At 36.9% G+C, this 22963-nt stretch overlaps 2 protein-coding genes across 3 annotated transcripts in view; one reads left to right on the forward strand and one right to left on the reverse strand.

Annotated features, from left to right (window-relative positions):
• RB195_020920 (uncharacterized protein) overlaps window positions 1-22891 on the reverse strand; it is a gene marked incomplete at both ends in the record, with an annotated part of 34417 nt that extends 11526 nt beyond the window's left edge. The window contains 42 exons of one of the 2 annotated variants that reach the window (XM_064189470.1): window positions 2425-2504; window positions 2656-2765; window positions 2864-2969; window positions 3081-3157; window positions 3210-3281; window positions 3384-3589; window positions 4070-4143; window positions 4288-4418; window positions 4474-4579; window positions 4677-4753; window positions 4868-4939; window positions 5001-5206; window positions 6875-6954; window positions 7279-7343; window positions 7398-7503; window positions 7697-7773; window positions 8167-8238; window positions 8330-8535; window positions 8812-8891; window positions 9161-9243; window positions 9298-9403; window positions 9735-9808; window positions 10274-10345; window positions 10400-10599; window positions 10888-10967; window positions 11073-11155; window positions 11210-11315; window positions 11812-11888; window positions 11995-12066; window positions 12128-12327; window positions 12808-12884; window positions 13163-13282; window positions 14193-14374; window positions 14815-14892; window positions 17370-17545; window positions 17731-17849; window positions 18020-18064; window positions 18117-18133; window positions 20158-20203; window positions 21352-21415; window positions 22535-22626; window positions 22855-22891. In XM_064189470.1, coding sequence (XP_064045352.1) covers window positions 2425-2504; window positions 2656-2765; window positions 2864-2969; window positions 3081-3157; window positions 3210-3281; window positions 3384-3589; window positions 4070-4143; window positions 4288-4418; window positions 4474-4579; window positions 4677-4753; window positions 4868-4939; window positions 5001-5206; window positions 6875-6954; window positions 7279-7343; window positions 7398-7503; window positions 7697-7773; window positions 8167-8238; window positions 8330-8535; window positions 8812-8891; window positions 9161-9243; window positions 9298-9403; window positions 9735-9808; window positions 10274-10345; window positions 10400-10599; window positions 10888-10967; window positions 11073-11155; window positions 11210-11315; window positions 11812-11888; window positions 11995-12066; window positions 12128-12327; window positions 12808-12884; window positions 13163-13282; window positions 14193-14374; window positions 14815-14892; window positions 17370-17545; window positions 17731-17849; window positions 18020-18064; window positions 18117-18133; window positions 20158-20203; window positions 21352-21415; window positions 22535-22626; window positions 22855-22891 — 4209 coding nt within the window. Of the gene's footprint in view, window positions 1-2424; window positions 2505-2655; window positions 2766-2863; window positions 2970-3080; window positions 3158-3209; window positions 3282-3383; window positions 3590-4069; window positions 4144-4287; window positions 4419-4473; window positions 4580-4676; window positions 4754-4867; window positions 4940-5000; window positions 5207-6874; window positions 6955-7278; window positions 7344-7397; window positions 7504-7696; window positions 7774-8166; window positions 8239-8329; window positions 8536-8811; window positions 8892-9160; window positions 9244-9297; window positions 9404-9734; window positions 9809-10273; window positions 10346-10399; window positions 10600-10887; window positions 10968-11072; window positions 11156-11209; window positions 11316-11811; window positions 11889-11994; window positions 12067-12127; window positions 12328-12807; window positions 12885-13162; window positions 13283-14192; window positions 14375-14814; window positions 14893-17369; window positions 17546-17730; window positions 17850-18019; window positions 18134-20157; window positions 20204-21351; window positions 21416-22534; window positions 22627-22854 lie in introns of those variants that run through there. The other variant, XM_064189469.1, reaches the window with a different exon arrangement.
• RB195_020922 (uncharacterized protein) lies at window positions 21008-21857 on the forward strand (the record flags this gene model as incomplete). Its single annotated transcript, XM_064189472.1, has 2 exons — window positions 21008-21590; window positions 21652-21857. 2 exons carry the CDS (start codon window positions 21008-21010, stop codon window positions 21855-21857), a joined length of 789 nt encoding a protein of 262 aa, XP_064045353.1.
• Window positions 22892-22963: the final 72 nt, after the last annotated feature.

Raw genomic sequence — 22963 nt, forward strand, 5'->3', positions numbered from 1 at the left:
AATTTGGTTCGACAACGTCAAGATTCGCCATTTCACGACTGAGGGATCAGTGAGGCCCCAAGCTCTGGATCGCGAGTGCCTACGCATGTACCAGAAACGCTGAGGACAGCAATAGGAACGCCATCTATGGCGAACTCAATGCGTTGATGTCTAAAATACTCGGCCAGCAGGTGGTAATCGGTTACCGTCTGGTTGACATACGTTACCGGTAAACTTAGTCATCATTTCCACGTTACAGTGGAATCATCGTCATCTCTAAAAGCTTATGTGGTAAAGGTCGACTTTGTGACGTCTGAAAAAAAGCGCCAGCGAAAGATGTGGACTCTTTAACTTTATCTCGAGTATGTTCTGACGATGATCATTCTCCAATCGGATGTTCGAAAATCTAGAGCTGTTTGTGACGTCCCATTCGACCAATTCTACTATAACCTAGTTCTCATTTACGTTAGTAGAAACTAAGGAGTTCTTCCTCGACGGAAATTTGACCTTGCACATCTGAAAGATAAAGAGTGTTCACCATGTGCCAACAACGGCTATCTGTTCCCCTTGGAGTACGGTTCAGGAAGAAGCTTTACGATGCAGACGCCTTCACAAAGTTTTATCCAGGACTCGACAGAAGAAACATTTCCGTTCCTAGGGCTGAGGGAAAAGCTGCATTTGCATCTGTGGAGACATGCTCCGGAGTTATAATTCTGTATGTGCCGTTTGTAGTACTGGTGGCTTCAGCCAAAAGAAATGTCTGAGAAGGAAGCTGCGTTGTCAGCTGCAACAAGATCGCGAGAACGAATGGGCAGCAAGAGCAACGGAGGTCAAGAATGTGTGGGAGGACATGAACCCGAGGAAAGTTTTTGGTTCACTAAGACAGTGTAGCTCATAGATGCGATAGTTGGAGCCGGTTCTCTGACCTCCTCCCCCTTCCCCCTTCGCTTTTGGGCAGTAGGCGAAAGGACCTCCTACACCTTCACGTGAGCTGAACCCCCTTCACCTGAGGAGGGTCGGGCTTCTACCTATCGCACCCCTGGTATAGCTGCAAAATGAAAAAATGTTCTGAAGTCCTCAACATTGCTAATGGAGTATCAGATCACTTCTACGCCTCGCTGAACCGGCAACCGCCATCAGCCCCTAAACTCGAACATGTCCAGCGTCCAAGCATATGTGATTATCGAGGAGTTACCAACCGAGTCTGAGGTTCTCGCCTGTATCTAAAAGATGATGGAGAGAGAGTCTGGTGGAGAATCAGCGCAGAAATGCAGAAGTCTTTTTCTACATCCGGGATTCGCTAACTGGCGAAGATCATCTGTTCATTATCAGTCAAAAGAAAACGTGACTCGTGCAGACATTCTATCATGATTCCACCCTACAGTTATCGATAACGGATCCAAGAAACTATCAAAGACTTCCACTGCTGCGTGTTATGTAGAAGGTTTTGAAGGGAATCATCCAGGTACAGCTCATCAAACATTGGGGAAAAACAATGCACCAGGAGTTAACCGGCTCACCTCCTGGCGATCTACGATTGATGAAGTATTCATCGTCAGGAGAGTGATTCGAAATCTTTCAGCGGCACTCGAAGCCGATGCACCATCTGTGGTCGACTCGTATCGCTCACGAAGCCTGGTTGCGAGTTTACCTATCCTCTCTTCGTCCTTTCATGTAGGAATCGAAGGCTTGGCCAGCACCGCCTACACTGATGGCAAAGATCGCCTATTGGGAAAGGAATCTGCTTAAAAGACTGTTTGACAACTTTTGGTCGGGGGCAGGATGAAGAACTTAACGCGAAAGTGAAGACGAGACCAGCATGCATCTTAATCGTGTTCTGAGGATTCTCTCGAATTCAAGTTAGATGGTCGGGAAGAAGCTCTGGACTGAAGTGGTGAAGGAGGAGGTGAGGACAAGGTGCGGATAGACATTTCAGGCGAGACGTAGAGTCTCGCAGGATACGGAATAGCGACGAGTGGATTAACTCTGTGCAAGCTGTTACTGAACATCGAGATAGTTGGACAAAGGTAACGACGGCACACCTCGTCGAAGAATCGAGCGTTCGCGCCAGGCGATAATATGACCTCGCCGATAAAGTAAAGTAAGTAGGTTAATCACTTCGAATTTGAATAGAAAGGAAGAAGTTGAAGTAGAAGGTAGTTCCACTTTATCTAGACATATAGTAATTTGATTTCTTAGTCATGCCCACCTTTAGGACTTTAGCACAAATCCGTCAGTAGTATAACTCAAGGCCCTACTGTTTCATTCTCATGCTGTTAAGATTGTAATTTGTTTCTCTAGTTTCAATTAATGTCATTTTCAGTATCAAAACAGCTTATAGAATCTCTTTACGTACATATGTTTTGAATAATACTTCAAAAAGTTTGGGAATATAGTCTTTCAAGTATTTTTTGGATACTTTACAAAAACATGAATGAACTTTACCAAATCGTATGAATCGACATCGTCTCCGTAGTTGTATAGGTCTCCAACGAATAGACATTCAGGAGTATTTGGAGGCTTGGCTGAAATTTTCTTTCCTACATATCTTTCTATCCTTCTCAGGCCCAAACGGTAAGAAATCCTACTTTATTGGATCTTTTTACAACTTTTGTAACTAAGAAGGAACTTTAAACGAAGCTCATCTAAAAACCATAGCAAGACTTAGTTAAGTACTTGGTTTAGCGCTAGTTGTTGAAGGTTTAGGAGGTGCTGTCGTGGGCTTCAAAGTTGTTGAAGGTTTAGGAGGTGGTGTCGTAGGTTTTAACGTTGATGTTGGTTTGTACCTTAAAAAATTATTTTAGAAGAGTTCGTGATAAATACACATTTATCTTCAACAGAACTAGTATTATATTACCATCAATTTGAACAAAGGAAAACCTACGTTCCCATAATCGCGTCAACGATTATTTGCACATCCTCATCCAGATGATTTAAGGGAATACTTAGCGCCACTTGTTGTTTTGTCACAACACGATCCAAGTTTGTGTCTATAACATTTTTACTGAAGAAGGTTAATGGGATTAATTTCTGGCCATATTCTATATTCTAGAGAGCAATGGGTGGTAAACAGTAGGTAACAATAGGGGTCGTAAACATACTGTTTAAGCCGACAGCAATGATCCTGTCAAGATTCATGTGGTTTGGATACAGCAGGGGAAGGAATTTCGTATTTTGTCTAAAATTAGCTTTACATATCAGGAAGACGAATTACACAAAGAATCACTTACTTTGCTGAGAAGAAAACCAAACAGTTAGCACGTCCTTTGGGATCTTGCACTTCGTTGAGCTTTTCTATGGCACTGAAAATATGCCAAAAACAGTTATCGTCTTCATTCTCCTCATGATTATCCGTGTACAGCTCACAATCGAAGGTAATAAAGAATTCAATTAAGATGGCTCACTTTACGGTTGTCACTGGATCCTGGATCTTGAAATATTCCATCAACCTCAGGTCATTAACGAAATCGTCGAGTTTTCCTCTCATCTTTTCGAGTGACGTCTCCACAGATTTGGAGAAGTTCGTATATCCGTAAGCCCATAGGCCAATAGATGAGTGCGGAGACCTATCGAAGAGGTCGTGTCCGACTTTATGAATAAGATCTCCCTCCTGAATACCAGAAGAAAAAATGAGTCGTTTACTTCTTTGGAGACTGAGGAGTTCTTTTTCTTGAGAAGAAAGAGGTACTCCAGTTCTTAGAAGAGGCTCAGTTAAACGTTCGGACTCAAAATGCAAGGGTTTGAACATTATAGTGATTTATGCAATACGTCATTTCAGATTTGAATAGAAAGAAGAAAACGCTCACATAAATTGGTGTAAAAAGTGATCCTTCTTAATCCAGATATGTAGTAATTTGAATCTTTAGTCATGTCTATCTTTTGGATTTTCGCACACTTTCGTCAAGAACATTACACTTATATTGTTCGAGTTGTAATTCGTTCAATTTTTTTTAGCATTGTTGGTATTGAAGCAGTTCGTAGAATCTGCTTACGCAGATAAGTTTTGAATAATACTCCCAAAAGGCTAGCGATGTAGTCTTTCAACTATTCCTGGATATTCAGTTTGAAAACTATCAAATATTTTTTTTACCAAGTCGTACGAATCGACATTGTCTCCATAATTGTATAGGTCTCCAACGAAGAGGCAATCATGTCTGATCGGTGCTGGAAAATCACGATCTCATGAGCTTTTGTATAGCTGCCGTAAAAAGAACATGTCAGTTTGCTTCTTTTTTTTCCAATTCGGGATCACTTCATCGGAATCATTTTACTATCGATTTAAAAACTCTTAAGATTACAACAAACTACCTGGCTTTGCAGTAGTGGTTGATTTTTTAGCTGTGGTGGTGGTGGTAGATGGTACTTTAGGTGTACTGACGTTAGAAGGCTTCTTAGTTGTAGTGGTTTTTGAAGGATCGAACGTCGTTGTTGGCTTATATCTGAAAGCAGCTGCGCTAAGGAAAGTCATGAAATTGTTCTTAGTATTTCCTTTACCTGCCCAGGATTGCGTCAATAATAAGATTCACATCATCCTCGAGGTAATGATATGGGACACTGAGTGCTACCCCGTTATCTGCTACAACACCATTCAGATCCGTACCTATAAAATTCGTTTCTTGTAACTTGTCTCGTCCAGTTTTTTACGTTTTTGTTCTCTTAAAATCGAAAAATGTTGATTCAGATAACCGCCGACATACTATTGAAACCGATTGCGACGATCCTCTCAAGCCCCATACTTATCGGATTTAGTTTTGGTAATTGTGTTGTGTCTTGCCTAAATTTTCGCGAAGTAGAACATCGGGTAGGAAAAATTACAAAAACAAAGCGATTGTAATACTAAGAACTTGGGGGATGATAGTCTCTTTTTCAAGTATTAAAGCAGACCCACTGTGCTGAAAAGAAAACCATGCAGTTAGCTCGTTTCTGAGGGTCACGCAGTGCATTTAGTTTCTCGATGGCTCTGAAATTGGAGCAAAATATTGTTTTTAGTTTCTTCTTTGAAGAGAAAAACAAAATCTTACTTTGCAGTTGACGTAGGTTTGTCGGTCTTTATGTATTCCATGTCCATCAGGTCGATCATAAAGTAATCGTATTTTTTCCTCATGTTTTCAAGCGCTACATTCGGAGATTTGGAAATGTTTGTATGTCCATACGCCCAAAATCCGATGGCTACGTTGGGATAAACGTCGAAGAGATCATGCCCGACTTTATTAATAAGTTCTGATTCCTAAATTGGAGGTAACAGTTTGTTTTTTGTACAAATCATTCTATTTTTCTAAGAACAGTATAATAAAGTGAAATTGAGGAGACCAAAACCGGTTAAGATTGTACTGGTTTCCTCATAGCTAGCTAATCTAAAAAAAAGTAAAATCTTTATATTGAAGTCTGTTAAAGTAATATAACCTCAGATTTTGACTTCTTCATCGCTAACTCCATATTGTAGTAGTTATATGTTGTTGTTGTTGTTTTATAGATTATTTTTTATTTCTATGTGGCCTATACTCCCTTGCTACAGTCAGCATAAATGCTAATAATTTCTCCAATCTGGATTTAACTTGGATATTGATTGCTTTGATTCTACTCTTAGGATGCTCCTTCTTCCCAATCAGAGAAAATTTCTAGGATTTTTATTTTTTATTCTAGGATTATTTAGAGAAAATGCAGTCGTTTAAAAAGTGCTGGAACTCTAATAAAGATAGTTACGAGATATTCATGGGAAAATGTAGAAGATGTAGATAATATTCTTCTAGAAATTCTTCATTCGAGCTATTGATTTCCGCCAGCATAGTAAGTGGACTGTTAAGTGTACTGAAAAACCCTTGAGAAGTGACTAAAAATCAAGAAATTCTCTCACCGTCTCCGGTCTTTGATGTTTTCGTTATTTACATTTTATGCTAGGAAATAAAAGCTTAGTACATGACCCGGCGAATCACCTACATATATCAGATGCTCTCCCGTTGCTGCTGGATTGGCTTAAAGGCAGTATATCAAGACTTTGACGTGGTATGGATTTCCCATAGAAAACTTCTATACAGGATCGTAGACTGCAGAAAGCCGGATATTTTCGCTTATCTCCCTGTAACCGCTGTAGAGAAAAAAAAAACGGCCCGGAATTCGCCGTTTTTTACGACTTGAATTGGAACGCGTCACCTTTGCGCACCCGCCGCATCAACGACCGACCCTTCGAGGACTAATAAGGTCTCCTCAACAGCCTATTCAAGCTAAGTTAATGAATAGACCACTGAGGGGAACGGAGGGTATACATTGAGGCGCTTTCTAACGCATCTCGTAGGAACTAAAGCAATTCCCATACCGTTCACAAAGAGAAAAGAAGAACCACGTGGTCTTCTGCAATTTACGAGTCCGTGTAGAAGCTTTCCATGAGAAATCCATACCACGCCAGATTCCTGGTGTGAGACTTTAAAAGGCCACTAGTAATAATTTTCATTCCTAAAACATTATAACCACTTCGAATGTTGTGATTTTCCTCTTACCTGAAAACGAATTTAGTGGAGAATCACGCACGGAGTTCGCGTGTTCGATTTTAGAAGGAAGCCTCTTTTTTTTCTAGTTTGGGAGCATTATTGGAATTTGCAAAGTGCACCCATATTCAAACAGTGAAGGTTCCAATTTGTTTTTTCAAAATTGAGGCGGAAATTAAGATCTCTGTTGTATTTTCTGTTTTCGTGTATCCTATTACTCTCATAAATTGTCGAAAGTGATAGCGAAATTTTATCGAAATTTCTCTCTCTCCCTTCCGAAATAACTGGCAAGAATTTTCGAACTAACTTTTCAAAGTAACTGAACCTTAATTCAGACGAAGAGTCTGAAGAGACAAAGGCAGAGCTTTAAACACTTCATATGTGATTTCAATTAGAAGATTATGAAGAGATACCTCATAGTATGCATCGACGTCGTCTTCGAAATTGAATAAATCTCCAACGAAAACACACTTAATTGGTTTCAGGGCAGGAACTGTAAAATCGTTATCGTTTACATCTATAAAGAATTTTTCGTTGTAACGTAACTGCAGCTATTCATTTCAAGCGCTTTTCTACTCAATCACTCAATTTCTGCAAATCCCCTAATAGCTAAACATCGTTATCGAAAAGGCAGTCTAGGGAGACCGAAGAAAAAAAACTTGATAAAAATAATAAATAAATAATGTGTCTATTCTGATGCATACAGAATTAATTGTACTGTTAATTCAGTGTATTTCGCTTTAATTTGAATACAAGATTTTAGAAGATCGAAACGTTTAGAATGGTTAGAACTATACAGTACATCGAATATTAATACCTTGTGATGTAGTTGTAGGTATCACAGTTGATGTTAGTGGTCTCTGGGTTGGCGGTGGTTTATATCTATAAACAATTTATGATGGGTGAAAATCCACAACATTAACGGGGTTTCTTTACCTGCCCATAATTGCATCCACTATCCTGCTGACATGGAAATCCAAAAAGTTATATGGAATCTCTAGTGGTATACCATTCTCTGGTACGATATGACTTACATCTCTGCCTGAAACACTGTTTGAGACAATTCTACTCACAAAACTGTTCTCTTTTTAATTTTTTTCACCAATGTTCATACTACTTCTTTGCTGGAAATTTTCGGAAAGAGAATTTTTTCTGTTACTCTTTCTCCTACTTTTGTTTTTGGTGTAAAAAGAAAACTCAGATATAAATGTTGTGCCTAATAAATGTGAACGTACCCACAAAGCCAACAGCCACAACTTTATCGAATTTCACATATTTGGGATTGATTCGAGGCAATGTGGTTGTGTCCACCCTAAAATATGTTTTTATAGGAGAAAAAAGTCATAAAAATGGCAGTGAAACTAAGAATTTTGTAGAGACGAAATAAAACCAGTATTAGGTTCAGTAAGTTTTAAATTACTCATTGAATCAACATTTCATATAGCCAGATGTAAGGAAATCTACTGTACGAGTTTATTTTCCAATTTTGGGTGTGTAAACAGCTGTATCGTTGGATAAACTGATGCCTCTAGAGTTTCCCCATCTTTTATTCCCGGACTTTTAGGTGCTGATTTGTGCTTTCATTTTTATACTTGGAAAGGCTATACTATTCGTAGCTCCACTTCTGGAAGTAGGCTCTAGCTTTGGGAGGAACCGAAAATCGGAAATTTTCCCGAACGAGGTCATAAATTGATAAATTACTCACTGTGAAGTGAAGAATACCAAGCAGTTCACTCGATTTTTACCGTCATGCATCTCGTTAATGGCTTCGATCGCTCTGAAAGTTAGGCTCTTAGAAGCTGCTTCCCTCTCTAGGATATCACTTATTATGTTCTCTACTGCTGATACTTTAAGGCAAACTAAAGCACCTCTCAGTTGTTATGGGATTTTCTATGTAGACGTAGTTCATTTTCCTCAAGTCGTTCAAGAACTCAGTCAAATTCTTTCTCATCTTTTCTAGTGTACTGTCCACAGATCGAGAGAAGTTCGTGTATCCGTATGCCCAAAGTCCGGCATTTAATCCTTCAGGTTCCTCGAAAAAGTCGTAACCGACTTTGGCGATGAGGTCTGCTTCCTAAATTTTAGGCGAATTACAACTGATGTAAGTGAGAAGGTAGAATGATGTTCTCTGAAGTTTTTCAAGGTTTAAAAAAAAGGAAATTGACTGGTTAATAAAATTTGAATGGTGAGCATGTGATACGAAAGTAGCTGCACGACAAGCTTCAGGAAGAGTGCTCGCTTTTCTTTACGATAGAACTTTGTACTTATGTAATTTAGTTTTTGAAGTAAACTAGTGCCTAATTTAAGGATTTTTTCTTTCAATTTCCAACAAACAGAATTGAAAACGTACAACGTCGTAGTGCTCGGACTCCTTGCCGAGATTGATCATGTCTCCGACAAACATGCAACGCATTTCAGTAGTGGGGGATTCTGCAAAAGTATATTTTAAAGCAAATTAAAAAAATAAAAAAAAACATAAAATTATATATAATAAATACAAAATAAAATGAAGATTTATAATATAAATATGATATACAAATTTGTAATAATATACGTAATATAAAATAAAAATAGCAAATAAAATATAGTTAATTTTTTAAATAAATTTTTAGAGCAAATTGATTGGTCATTTCAAAAATCTTCTTTGTAGGATTGGTATGGTAAAGATTAAAGAAAAGTGGGGGTTATAAAACTGTAACCTGTTGTTTGGATTGGCTTAGGCGGTGTAGGTGGCCTAGGTCTCGGAGTGGTCCGCGGTTCTTCAGTTGTCTCTGGTACATACCTTAAATGATTACACATAGTTGCAAAAATTTTAGAATTTTCTCCTCCTTCTTACTTTCCCATAATTGCATCCAAAACGTTTTGCACATGTCCGTCCAAGTAATGGTAAGGTACACGAACTGCCGTCCCACTTTGTCCTACCACCCCACTTAAGTCCGTATCTATAAATTTTAGTTGTAAAGGAATTGGAAATTTTATACAAAACTGTACTGACAACGGTGTATGAAAAATTCGAATGCTGGAAAAGTAGTTTGAGATTTTTCTTAGTTGGATATGTAGCTAAGTTATTTAACAAATTCTTTCTTTCCAAAAGTGATGATGGAGCAAAATTGATAGAATTTTGGTATGTACGCCATCTTACATTCCAATTATCTTTCAGTCGGTTTAAAATTTAGAATAATTCCAAAAAATGAATGAATAAATTCTAAAATTTTTGTTTTCCTTATGTTATATTGTAGCGCATTTACCTTCCGTAAACGAGAAAGAACTCACCATTAAAACCGACAGCAACGATTCTTTCAAAGTTCTTTTTAGGATTTAACACTGGAAGCGCTCTTGTGTTTTGTCTGAAAGCCATTGAAAATAATTACGCTTGTGCAGTAATTGCATTTGCGTTTATTATGATGTAATAACTCTAAAATTTCTTCTTATTTGCGTCTGGTAACTCGTTCAGAAACTTTGTTGGGTCTACAGTAGTGGGATTTGAAAGAATTCACTCGATCTGTATTTAAAAAAGAGCATAAGGACATAAAAAAGGATGTAGCTTTGGGAAGTCAGTAAGGTAAATCAAAAACAGTGTACACACAGGAGGTTAATTTTTTTCCCAGCAAAACTTCGCAAAACCAAACCAAGATTAAAAGTCTTAAACATAGATTAAAACTTTTTTCATAACCAGTTTTCCGGATTCTCCAAAAATCTCTTTCATTTCGGGATACATTTTGTACTAGACAGTTCTGGATACATATTAATATGTACTCTTTCAGAGAAATAATGAATGGAGAGAATGTTCTGGAAATAAAAACACAACTTACTGTGAAGAGAAGAAAACCAAACAATTTACTCGATTGGCTTTATCCTCTATTTTATTGAGAATTTGAATAGCTCTGAAAAAGTGGAATTCTTCTTCTGATCTTGCAATTTCCGTCCTGATTTCTCACCCCGCAGTTGTTAGAGGATCGTTGGTGTGAGTGTATTCCATATTTTCCATGTCATTGATGAATTCTTCATAGTTGCGATTCATCTTGTCGAGATTCGGGGATTTACTATATCTTGTGTAACCATACGCCCACAATCCCAACGATGACTGCGGTAACTTTTCGAAGAAATCGTATCCGAGAAGGACGAGAAAGCGATGTTCCTTAAAAATATTGTGAGACTAGAGGATTGTGAGGGAAATTTGCAGTCATTTCCTACGTCTTCCTGTTCATGAAAAAAAAATTCCAAAACAAAAAAGAATCGCTGAATAGTTTTGACAAAAAGTTTTGTCTTAATGTGTTGTTAACGTAAGTTTTAAACTAGTTGTTTCATAATTTATTGCTGTTCAACGTCATTTCCTAAGTTAGTTCGAGAATTTTTTTCTGCGTTTTGGCGATTTTTTTAAAGCGTAATTTGATGTATGAGGGATTTATAAATGAAGAAGCCGTACAATTTCATAGTGGTTTTCTTCTTTGCCAAAATTGTACATGTCTCCAACGAGCAGACAACGCATTTTTCCAGCAGGTAATTCTGTAAAACCAAATTTGAGGGAAGTTATTTGGTCACTTTAAAATTCTCCTCCGTAGGACTGGTACGGTAGAGATCAGGAAAAGTAGAGGTTATAAAAGTGGTAACCTGTTGTTTTTATTGGCTTAAGTGTTGTAGATGGTAGAGGTTTAGGAGTGGTCTCCGGTTCTTCAGTTGTTTCTGGCACATACCTGTGAATAATTTTGTTGCGGTCGAATTCTATGCTTATTTAAAATCTCATTTACCTTCCATAGATTGCATCCAGAACATTTTGTACATGGCCGTCTAAATAGTAACGAGGTACAGGAACAGCTGTTCCGCGGTCTCCTACCACTTCGTTTAAATCGGTGCCTGCAATTGTTATGTAGTGTGTAAAAATCGTTTTTGTGCGGAAAATTCTGAGTTTTGTCAAAATTTCCTGTAAATATAAGATATTTCATGGAATATGAATGATGCTTTGACCAAGAATAAGTTGAAAAAGTCCTTCATTGTTTTTTTTAACAGGTGTATCGTTCATAAAGAGAACTGCAAAAATATGTTGGATGCTGAAAATTTTGCAACTTTTTAGACTAGGAGAGAAATTCACCTCTAAAAATTGGATCTTCTAAATTATCGATTGGACCGGATGAAGACTTTTAAGCTTATGAATGTCAGAAAATGCGCAAATCTCATTCCCATGCTTAAGAGGACGGAATGATGAAATTCGTAGAGATCCCAAAGAAAATATCCTGAAGTTCTTCCTTTCTTAAGTACTCAACTTTCTTTGCTCTCTTCTTTCTTTTACTTTTCTTTACTTTGTTTTTCTCTCCTTTTTTTGAGAAGAATTGTAGCTAGATACAAAACTCACTATTGAAACCAACTGCAACAATTCGCTCGAAGTTCGCATTTTGTGGATCTAACATCGGCAGAAGCTTTGTGTTTTCCCTGAATATGAGTGGAAATTGTTCGTGAAACTTATACCTTGCTAACTTTTAACTCAGTGTTACCCTGCATACAACCTCACGAGTACTAAGGAAAGAGAATAACTTACTGTGCTGAAAAGAAAACCAGACAGTTTGCTCGTTTAGCGTTATCCTGCAGCTTATTGAGCACTTCAATCGCTCTGAAAATTCGCAGTGTAAGTTTGGTTTTGAATTTTGTACATTCTTTAAAAAATTTCTAACCTTCCAGTTGTTAGAGGATCCTTTATATTAGTGTATACTACATTTCTCAGTTCTGTGACGAAATTCTCATAATTGCGATGGGTTTTACTGAGGTCAGGAGACTTGGGGTAATTTGTGAATCCGTAAACCCACAGTGCCACCGACGATTGAAGTTTTCCTTTCAAGAAATCATGTGCAAGTTCAGACAAAAATAGCAGCTCCTAAAATGAAATAAAATAAAATATTCTGAAGAATGTCAAAATATGTAAGTGTCGAAAACTGTCAGGAAGAATGCAGTTCCATATTTTTATTTCGAGATTTCCTTTCGAAAACAAAAAAAAAAGAAAGAGAGTTAAAAAAAATAAAATTTAAAAATAAAGATTTTAAAAAAGATTTATAAAATCGCCAATTATGAACAGACATTTTTCGTTCATTGCATATCTTTCGTTTTTATCAATTATCTAAAAAAAATCGAGCCCAATACACTCCTTCTATCACTCTTAATTTTCTCTCACCAATTTTTAGCGCAACAAGGAAGAAGGAAAAAGGAAAGCAAGGAAAAATGAAGGGAAAATTATAACATGTTGTGTTTAGTGTGTGGACCATGGCCATGCATTCAGACTGTGTGTAAAGATATAACTTTTTTTAAGGACATACCTTCTGTTTATGATGTTGCAAGAATAAAAATAGGAGAAACGTACGTTTTCGTAGGCATCGACATCATTTCCATAATTATATAAGTCAGCAACGAAGAGGCATCGCATTCCTGATGATGGACCTGAAAATGGGTCCTCTGTTTCCTGAACCTTTCTCCTCTTCCTTTTCGTTTCTTTGCTCCTTGGTTTTTTTTTCGTATTTTTTTTCGGCTATTATACAATACATCAAAAGTGAGGTTACAATGGTGAGAGCTATACATTCTATTTTTGCAGGAACTCTTCATTTTCTTGAGAGACAGTGGACGGGTCCAGTTTTTGTTTTTGAAAATTTATCCTTCTTGAAGAGAAAAATTGTGCCACCATCAACATGCTGCTATACTTCTCCTGACAAATTATGAACCTGAAGTTGGTGCTGGCGGAGGTCTCGGAGATTCTGACGTAGTTTTGGCAGGTGTTGGAACGATTTTCTGCGTCGTCCTTATCGGAGGAGGCGACGTTGTGGTCCTTTCAACACCATGACCTGCAAGAAATAAGGTTAACTTTCACAAACCTATGGTTACGGAAATGGATGAAGAGCATCTGAGAAGTCGAGACGGTTTTTGCAGAATCCATTAAAAAAAAAGATGATTTTTAAAAATAATGCTTCTTTTGAACTCTCATATTTAATGTCCGCAAAGATCCATGCAGTCCGAGGAGTATGACAGATATATTCGAGCAGCGTTCAGCTCTCGTCAACGGTTCAACACGCAACGTTCAGACGGCAAAATAATAGAGAATAAAGGCTTAAATATGTGGCAAAATCAGTCCGTTTGGGATGCCCCACGGCGTTCGACGTCAGTCCAGAATTGTTTGAATTTTACGAATGCGTAACTAGCCTTTACAATGAGTTACTGGGGTTAGGCGATGTAACAAGTCGGTGTTGTTAGTCTCTCAGACAAGTCTGTGAACAATTCATCGACTCTCGAAGGAGATAAAAAGCTTGGTCGGCTCTTGGGCGGCTTCGAACCATCGACATTGCTATCGCAGTGGAGACATTTACCGACTGCGCCACAACTGCCGCAGTAAACTAATAGACAGTAAACTCTGAGCAGATATAGTTGTATTCTTTTACGTTATCCTCAATTCACACGAAAGAGATGGCAAGAAAAAGTCAAAGCCATCAAACTAGGCATTTAACGGTACCAAATATTAATAGCTAGTGGGCTGAATTTTATATTTTATTTTATTTTATAAGGTATAGGCTTTGAAATTATTCAAAAACTACTACATTTTTGTTAAAGTACTATTTCTATGGCTAAGAAACTAAGCGGTTTAATGACAGAGGAGAAGTTCGGACACTTCTTTTGTGAAATCAAAATGATTACTCCACAATTCTTGTGGGATCAACTTAACTAAGTGACTTGTAACCTTATAAAACGAATACCACCCACCAAAGTCGGAAATTTTTTGCGCAATATTGGCTGTATCGTAACCGGCTGCGTTCCCATTGCTAACTTCGAACACCTCATTCACAACTTGAACTGGTTGCGTGTTTGAAACAATGAGTACTTCGTCACGAATTCCAGCCTTTTTCATTTCCTCAACGAATTTTTTCACATCGGCGTCGTCATTTCTGGAATAATGGTTGTTATTCACTTCTAGTTGTTTGCCAAATAAATTAAAATAATTTAAAATTAAATTAAAATGAGTTGTTGCAAATTTAGCTTTGTTATTATCCAATAAAAAAGTGAAAAGGTAATGTTATTGCGCATGATCTTCATGTTTTGACGGATACGGATTTCACCGTGTTCACAAAAATCCACGAAATGCATGAAATGCATGGAATCAAGACCACAAAACCAATAGAATTTTTAGGGTCCAGAGGTAAGTGGAGACAAAAGCAAAGCCTATTTCTATCAGAATTTCCTCCCAGCAGTGAGAAGTAGAAAGTTGAAGCATCGTACGGGATTATGTACATACTTAACAAATTAATAAACTCACTACCGTCACTCACTAGCTAATGAGACTGACAGGACGGAAAATTTTAAAATTCGAGGGTCTCAAAAAACGAACCTGTATTGAAAACTGCATGGAATAAAATAGACAAGGCGATCGTTTCCTCGTTTCCGTTTTATGAATTCCTTCATAACGCTGAAAACAAAGTTATAAGGACTAATATGACATCACTATACTGCATTACATTACTACATTGATATTACAGTACGTTATTAATATTAGATACCGGAAAACTTAGAGTAGTTTTTTTCGATCACCTTTTATAGCAATCTGGTTAAAAATTATTATTTTAAAAGGAAAAATTTGTACTCTAAAAGTTTTTTTTCAGCTGATTATTATTGCGTAGTACTTTTTAACATCTTTTTTACTGTAATGATTGGTTTTTTATATCTCTTTCGTATTTCTTTGATTTTTTATTTAAGGGCATGCCTCGGTGAATTATTTATCTGTGAATGGTGAATGTACTGTTCGATTTAATGGTTAACTTTTTGACGGCAGCGCAGGTCAACGTTGAGCCAAACGGTTTCCAACGGCTATTTTCCGTGAGTTTCCAATTTTTTAAAAGGTTTTTGTACTTGATTCGTTTATTATCTTCGAACAATATAAAAAAAAAAAAAAAAAAAAAAAAAAAAAAAAAAAAAAAAAAAAAAAAAAAAAAAAAAAAAAAAAAAAAAAAAAAAAAAAAAAAAAAAAAAAAAAAAAAAAAAAAAAAAAAAAAAAAAAAAAAAAAAAAAAAAAAAAAAAAAAAAAAAAAAAAAAAAAAAAAAAAAAAAAAAAAAAAAAAAAAAAAAAAAAAAAAAAAAAAAAAAAAAAAAAAAAAAAAAAAAAAAAAAAAAAAAAAAAAAAAAAAAAAAAAAAAAAAAAAAAAAAAAAAAAAAAAAAAAAAAAAAAAAAAAAAAAAAAAAAAAAAAAAAAAAAAAAAAAAAAAAAAAAAAAAAAAAAAAAAAAAAAAAAAAAAAAAAAAAAAAAAAAAAAAAAAAAAAAAAAAAAAAAAAAAAAAAAAAAAAAAAAAAAAAAAAAAAAAAAAAAAAAAAAAAAAAAAAAAAAAAAAAAAAAAAAAAAAAAAAAAAAAAAAAAAAAAAAAAAAAAAAAAAAAAAAAAAAAAAAAAAAAAAAAAAAAAAAAAAAAAAAAAAAAAAAAAAAAAAAAAAAAAAAAAAAAAAAAAAAAAAAAAAAAAAAAAAAAAAAAAAAAAAAAAAAAAAAAAAAAAAAAAAAAAAAAAAAAAAAAAAAAAAAAAAAAAAAAAAAAAAAAAAAAAAAAAAAAAAAAAAAAAAAAAAAAAAAAAAAAAAAAAAAAAAAAAAAAAAAAAAAAAAAAAAAAAAAAAAAAAAAAAAAAAAAAAAAAAAAAAAAAAAAAAAAAAAAAAAAAAAAAAAAAAAAAAAAAAAAAAAAAAAAAAAAAAAAAAAAAAAAAAAAAAAAAAAAAAAAAAAAAAAAAAAAAAAAACACACACACATTATGGGCATGGAAAAAGATCTCCATCTTATAAAAACCAGAAACAAATCCAAGCGTTAATTTTAAATCACACTTTTTGTGTATTCTTTAGAAAAATCCAATGCAAAATTGGCTTTTTTATTCACGACAAATAATCCAACAATGAATCTCCAAGTCCTCTCTTCTTGAAACCTCGGCATTTGATAGTGTATTTATGTTTTCTTGTTATGCCAACGAGGTTTAGGTGAAACTTTTTATTGGCCTGACGTTTCGACAAACTCGTCTTTTTCAAAGGCCTGAAAATGGTTCGAGGTCTTTGAATCCAACAATGTTTTTGATCTCAGCGGCATATGTGTCATTAAATTTAGGATCCTTTTCTTTGCTCTGCTTACTTTTGTTTCTTCGACAATTACAACAATTGTACTGACAACATTTCCTTGTCCATATTTAGCTAGTAAAACTCGATTGCGACAGTTTCGTGACTGATCTTGTGGACCAAATTGTTGAGAAAATATTTCCAGTCATCACGAGTTTTTGCGTCGTTTAACCATTCGTCTGTTCGCTTTCACTATCTGACACCGACTATCTCTGATTACTTCTCGAAGCAGACTTCGTATCTGCAAGCAGCATTAACCTATAATTGAAGATGGAACCATTTTCTGTAGTTTCCTCCTCAAATTCACTGAGTAGCCTTTTAAAACTATTCGTTAAATCGTCTTTCTCAGATCCGTCCATCTTTGGCTGCTAAAACTCAATCTACTGTATGGAATCAGAATGTATGGGAGTAAAAAGTCTCATAACAACGCGATTAGCAAAATATACAAGATAAATTACGTAACAATAAAAAAAATTTGCGCATAAAAAGTGGTAACCGTGGGACAGCGCGGCTCAACGTTGAGCCGCGGTTGCACGGTGTCTTAGAACGTGCCTGACTCACGTGCCAGACACACGAAAACGTGCATGGGTTAATAAATACAAAAAAGAATTGAATTTGAAATTCTTCGGAAAAAATTGACACTAAGCGTTTCGGTACCTAAGAGTTCAGAAAAAGTCGCTTAAAAAATTCGTTCCTAGGGTTTTTTGATTGGAAATGTTGGGAATGTTTGCTAAGTAATTCTATTCTAAAATCGTGTTTGCATTCGATTTATTCAAACAAAGATGAATAAGGTGGTAAACCTACGATGCTTGGCTGAATGCTGACTGTTGCGTTTCCGATCTTAAAGTGTTCAATTTTGAAATAGCTTCGTCGCTTTTCATTGGAGAAGTTGTTTTCACTTCATCAGTGAATAAAATGAAGCTGTACAGTTGGTTCAGGTCCGTCATAGATGAAATCGACTGTCGAACGTTGTCCACATTCTAACAAAAAAAAGAACATTCTGGCTCAGTCAGACAGTTTATATCATAATTTTTTTTATGATAAACTCGATTTCTTTTTAAACTTAATCTTAGTTATTCGCTTTTGCACCTTTACTTATCTTTTCTTCTTTTTTTTGCAAAGTTTTCTTGCAAATTCTTTTCTTGACACTAGCTACTGTACGTACCGTTTTAAGACTGCATTTTTCTTTAACTTCTGGGAGCTGAAGGCCCATTCTGGACTTAGGTTCTTCGTCGGCGAGGTGCATCGCAAAGTACATTACTTTCGTTTCTGGTTCTTCTGGTTCTGTAAATTCTTATCAGACGCCAAAGAGATTTTATTTGTTTTTTTTCTGCAAGTACTTTGTGCTGCAAAAGATAGAATGTTGCACCATATACTGAAAATACTTCTGGATTACGTTTTCTGTTATGTTGTGGATTTTCGCAGTTTTTCTAATGTAAGGAGTGGAAACGTACCGGGTTCTTTGTTCTTCCTACCTAGTACAAGCCCAAGTACAAGTCCTATAATCGCCAGAACTATAACCACGGCTGCACCCGTAAAAAACCATTTTACCGCTTTCTTCATGATTCCTAAAAAAAGGAAGGATCGCATGGTTTTGCTGAATTTGCACCGATGAGATTTTTTATTTCCTGAAGAACTGCATAATCTACTGACACCTGATTTCTGATGATAGCATCTCTAACATTTAAAATACAATTTGGAGTAGAAGGAAATTATCCGAATTAAGTTCAGTCAAAATTTCTCACCCTAAAAGGGAAATATAATGAGTGAACATAGGTGCAATAGGGAGGAGTCGGACCATTCTCAAGTGAAGGACGTCTAGCTCATGGGCTTCGATTATCGCATGCGTAATGAATCAGTGAGAAAATAGAAAGAATTGTCGTAAGAAGGGAAGAAAAAAGAGCTGAATTTCTTTTTTTCTGTTCCAATCGGTCAAATAAAAGTACTAGTTCACATTTTTCCAACAAAAGACAACTAACGACCGATGTGTGGGATAATTTAGCCATTCACACACTTCTGTACTGCCTATTCTTCGCTCATTTATTTTATTTTTACCGCACCAGTCTTCTTTCTATACATATAGTCGGGTCAAAACGAGAGTTACGTAAGCGGCTGCGGTCGAAGCTCTGCAGTGGGGTCAACGGTTGGAATCGAGGTGGGACATGGCGAACTGCAGAGGTGGGTGACGGTAGCGAGGATCCTTACATGACCCCATCCGCGCCGTTTCGAGCGCAGCCGCTTACGCAACTGTCCGTGCTTCATGCCGTTTTGCTTCCACTACATCTTCCTAAGAGTGCTGAACTTACTACGTTATCGGAGCACAAATTTCTAACGAATGACTTAACTAGCCATAAGGGTGGATTTGAGCATGTTACTGTTTTCCTCATTAAGGGCAGCGTATCACGGTTTCAACGTGGTGCGGAACCCCAAAGCGAAAGCGTAGAGTGCGCATTGCAGACTCTAGTAGTGGAACCTAATGTAGTTCCGTTCAATTCTCCTTAATCGTCGTTAAAAAACATCGTAGAAGACGCTGTTTTTTTTCAGTTGTAGAGCACCACCATTGCGCTCGCGACGCATCCAAGTGCGAGTGGTCGAAGATTGATGTAGAGAGATAGGAGAGAGAGGAGAGAGAGAGGAATCCGTAGGAGCTTCTGAACACATCAAATATTCTTATCATGGTATTTTTTTTTCTTCCCTATCATTAGACAGCAACGAGAAGTTTCTATTGCGCTTGTGACTTCTTTATGTCCGACAGAAGTCTCAGACAGCATGAGGTTCACAACCAGAGTCCATACCTTCATCCGTATATAATCAATTAACGGCAGCGTTTAGATTGCCATCTCCGACACCTCATCTACATCTAAGTGCGAGGCTCAGTTCACCGTATCGTTGACTTCACAAGCTTACTGACTTTCATCTCTTTTGCTCACCTTAAACTTCCATTTTGGTAATTTTTCTATTTTGAAAGGTAATATTTCGATCTAAGCTGGATAAAGTAGCGAGTAGAACATATTTGCGCCCTCGCAATCAGTAACCAAAATGAGGTCGTTGCCGGAACGAATTTCTTTTTGTAAAAAGTAGGATATTATTCTTATAATCGCCCTATTCTTTCAAAACAAGACGGCCAAATTTTCGGTGACACAAGCGATCACGATCACCCGAATTTTACCGCGGTCTATAGTGATCCATGGAGGTAGGGAATTGGAATAAACAAAAGCTTATTACAACTCTACAGATTCGTACAGAAGGCACAAGAAACTGTAGAAGCGAAATGTCGTGACCGTCTATTTCGGTAAAGAAGTCAGTGTGATGAATTGTGAATCTGAGGATTCAGCCAGTTGCTGAAAAGCCAAAGAAGATGGAGAAAAATGAAAAATAGAGCAAACCAAACAAATGGACGTCTATGAGCAGGAAGCTCATCCAAGATAATTAATTTAAGAATTATGGGGTGAGTTATTGCTTTAGATTTTTACCAAGAGACTTCTTTTGTTGTGAGATCTGCGTTTATTTAAAGCCACCGTCGAAATTTTGTCCAGACAGTTTCAAGGAATTTCAATACAGACTTCACTTCATGAATAGATATTGCACTTACAAATGAGGATATCCGCTCGATTTTTGATGGAATACAGTAATACTACCTGAATGATTAATCGAATTGTTTTGAAATCATTCTTCAACGCGACATGGTATTAATCAACTGTGCACTCAGATGGACTCCTTAGAAGAAACAACGTTAGAAATGACCTCACAAATTTGAAGTGGAATTCTCTAATAAGAAAGAATGACGAGATGAGTATATTCTATAGAAGAACGATAAAGAAAACCAGAAAATAACATAAAATAATAAACCAGAATGGAATGACACCTGACAATGAACGAAGATGTCACTAAGTGCATGCGTGAGCACTGATTTGACTCGTGATTTAGATGGCTTTTATCAGCGTTTTGCGTGAACACTGACACTTTAATACTGTTTGATAAATTGATAGGTACAGCAATAATTGTGCAATCGTTTAATTTTAAATCTCAAGCAGATATGGAATTGAATGAAACAAATCTTGACGTCATTGTCATCGTCAAGATTTGTTAGTTTTTAAGAAAACTCAGATTGTTCGACAATCTACGATGCTGATGGTGACGACGGAATTTGATGGAAGTCGAACAAAGTTACTTCTTGATCTATAATTTCCAAAGACAAGATATGAGGTTGTCCGGTTAAAGCATAGGACGTGAGGATTCGAAGATGTGAATGCTCGATCCACAAAGCTCACACTGAAAATACAGTGCGTTGTAGATTTTACGCAGATGCAATAAGCTTCAGGCTTAAGGTCTGTTAGGAGCATAAATCCCATCTGGTCATAATCATCTCGTCTCGTCATAATCATCTTTATATCAGCACATTTTTTTTTGCATTCATTAGGCCTTAACACGGTTTCGCTCTTATGATAAAGGTAATGAGAGAACTATTTGTTATGCTCAAATATGTCACTGCCCACCTCAGCAGTTCTAACAACTTCCTAAAACATCTCCGCAGTACCTCGTTTGAGCATGAATGTGTAGTAGAGACCTTTGACGTTACGTCACTCTATACGAACGTTTCAAACGATGTAGCGATGCAGGCTGCTCACGAACTGCTCACGCAGCGCCAGGCTTCATCGAACATGTATGGATTAAGCATTAGGCAGATCATGACTTTGATAAACGAATGCCTGAATCGCTCTATTTTCCGATGGTCGGGACAGTACTACCGACAACTTAGAGGCCTAGCTATGGGACAAAGGCTCACATACACTCTCGCCATTGTTTTCATGGCCAAGATCGAAAAGCCTATAATAGACCGCAAACCACTGCTGTATTATCGTTACATAGATGATTGTTGCGTCGTCTGCTCAACACAAGCAGAACTAGACACGTGCTTCAATCTTCTCAATCAGCAGTGTCCGCACATTAAGTTCACAAGGGAGAGACCGGCAGACAACTGGTTAGCTTTCTTGAATGTGCACATTTACTTGCGGAATGGGATATGTAGGTCTAAGTGGTACCGGAAACCCAGTAGCTAAAAACATCTTAATCCACTGTCTTTCAGCGCATTCCAGCAAAATGAAAAAATCTGTTATAGGTAACATGTACAGAACGGCGGCAAGGGTCTCATCGAGTAGCAAGGAAAAAACATGGTCTGTAAATCTGGCCCATAAAGTAGCAATATCCAATGGGTATTTGGCTGGAGATGGTGCTACCCGACAAGCACGACATCCTTCTCGAAGATCCAACATAGTGGATGACCCAGAATAGATCCCTTTCTGTTTACTTTATATATCTGGTGATTTGCGCAGAGCGGTACGGGGCTGTCTACGAAAAGCGGGTCTACAGAATGACGTGAGGTTTGTGGAAATATCTCCTGCGAATATCAAGGGTGGTGCGTAATCGTACGTATGATCGACTCTGCACAAGTCCCAGCTGCGTGGTTTGCCCGTATGGCAGAGAGATTGATTGCATGGTATCAGTAGTAGTGTATCGTATCACGCGCAGGTTCTGCGGTGACGATTATATAGGGGAAATGGGACGTCCACTCTGTGTTAGGGCCAAGGAGCATCTAGATGGACTCGCAAAATCTAAAACCTTCACCCCACTTAGAGCACACCGTAGAATATGTCATCCAAACTCCGAAGTAGAGGTAAAAGTTCGTATATTATCCTACGAGTCTAAGATCACAGCACGTAGAACACTAGAGGCCTTTTGGATAACCGCCAAAAGTCCAAAAATGAACAAGAAGGATGAGTGCATTGTTATCACAAACGAGTTATCCCCATATCAAGACCTATGCGGGTTTTGATCTACGGGGTGGACCGTGAGGTCCCTATATAAAACCCTTGTGTCTCGTAGTTGTGGTACGTGGTGGTCTGTTGCGTTAACAAGTCTAGCTAATGAGGTAAGTACTAGCCAATGTGTTGCTGTTTGAGTTTGCCTACCGTTTGGATGCTTCCTGGAGGGTGATGAGGCGTTTGAGAGGATAAATCACTAATTGTTTTGAATTTTCCAGGCTCTGACGAAGGCGACAGCGCTGAAACTTTAGCCGTTGTTTAATAAAGACTATCAATACCAATCTTGGCTACAGCTCAAGGAAATCATTTTAAAAAATTCGTTTCAACGTGCCGAGATTCAAAGACAGTCGAACATGGGCAATTTATTATACTGTTTTTTTTTTTATAATTAACGCCGACTATTCTACTTCGGCCAATCTCCACACAGATTGGTAGACATTTAGATCTAGCCCTTAAAAGCAGCATACCACGAATCTGGGGTGATACGGATTTCAGGTGGAGCATCCGTATACGGGGTCGTAGATTATGGAGACAGGGGTGGTTCCGCTCATCTCTCCCCGCATCACTGCAAACAGC

Source organism: Necator americanus, chromosome II, assembly GCF_031761385.1.
Source record: "Necator americanus strain Aroian chromosome II, whole genome shotgun sequence".
Taxonomy (NCBI): Eukaryota; Metazoa; Nematoda; class Chromadorea; order Rhabditida; family Ancylostomatidae; genus Necator; species Necator americanus.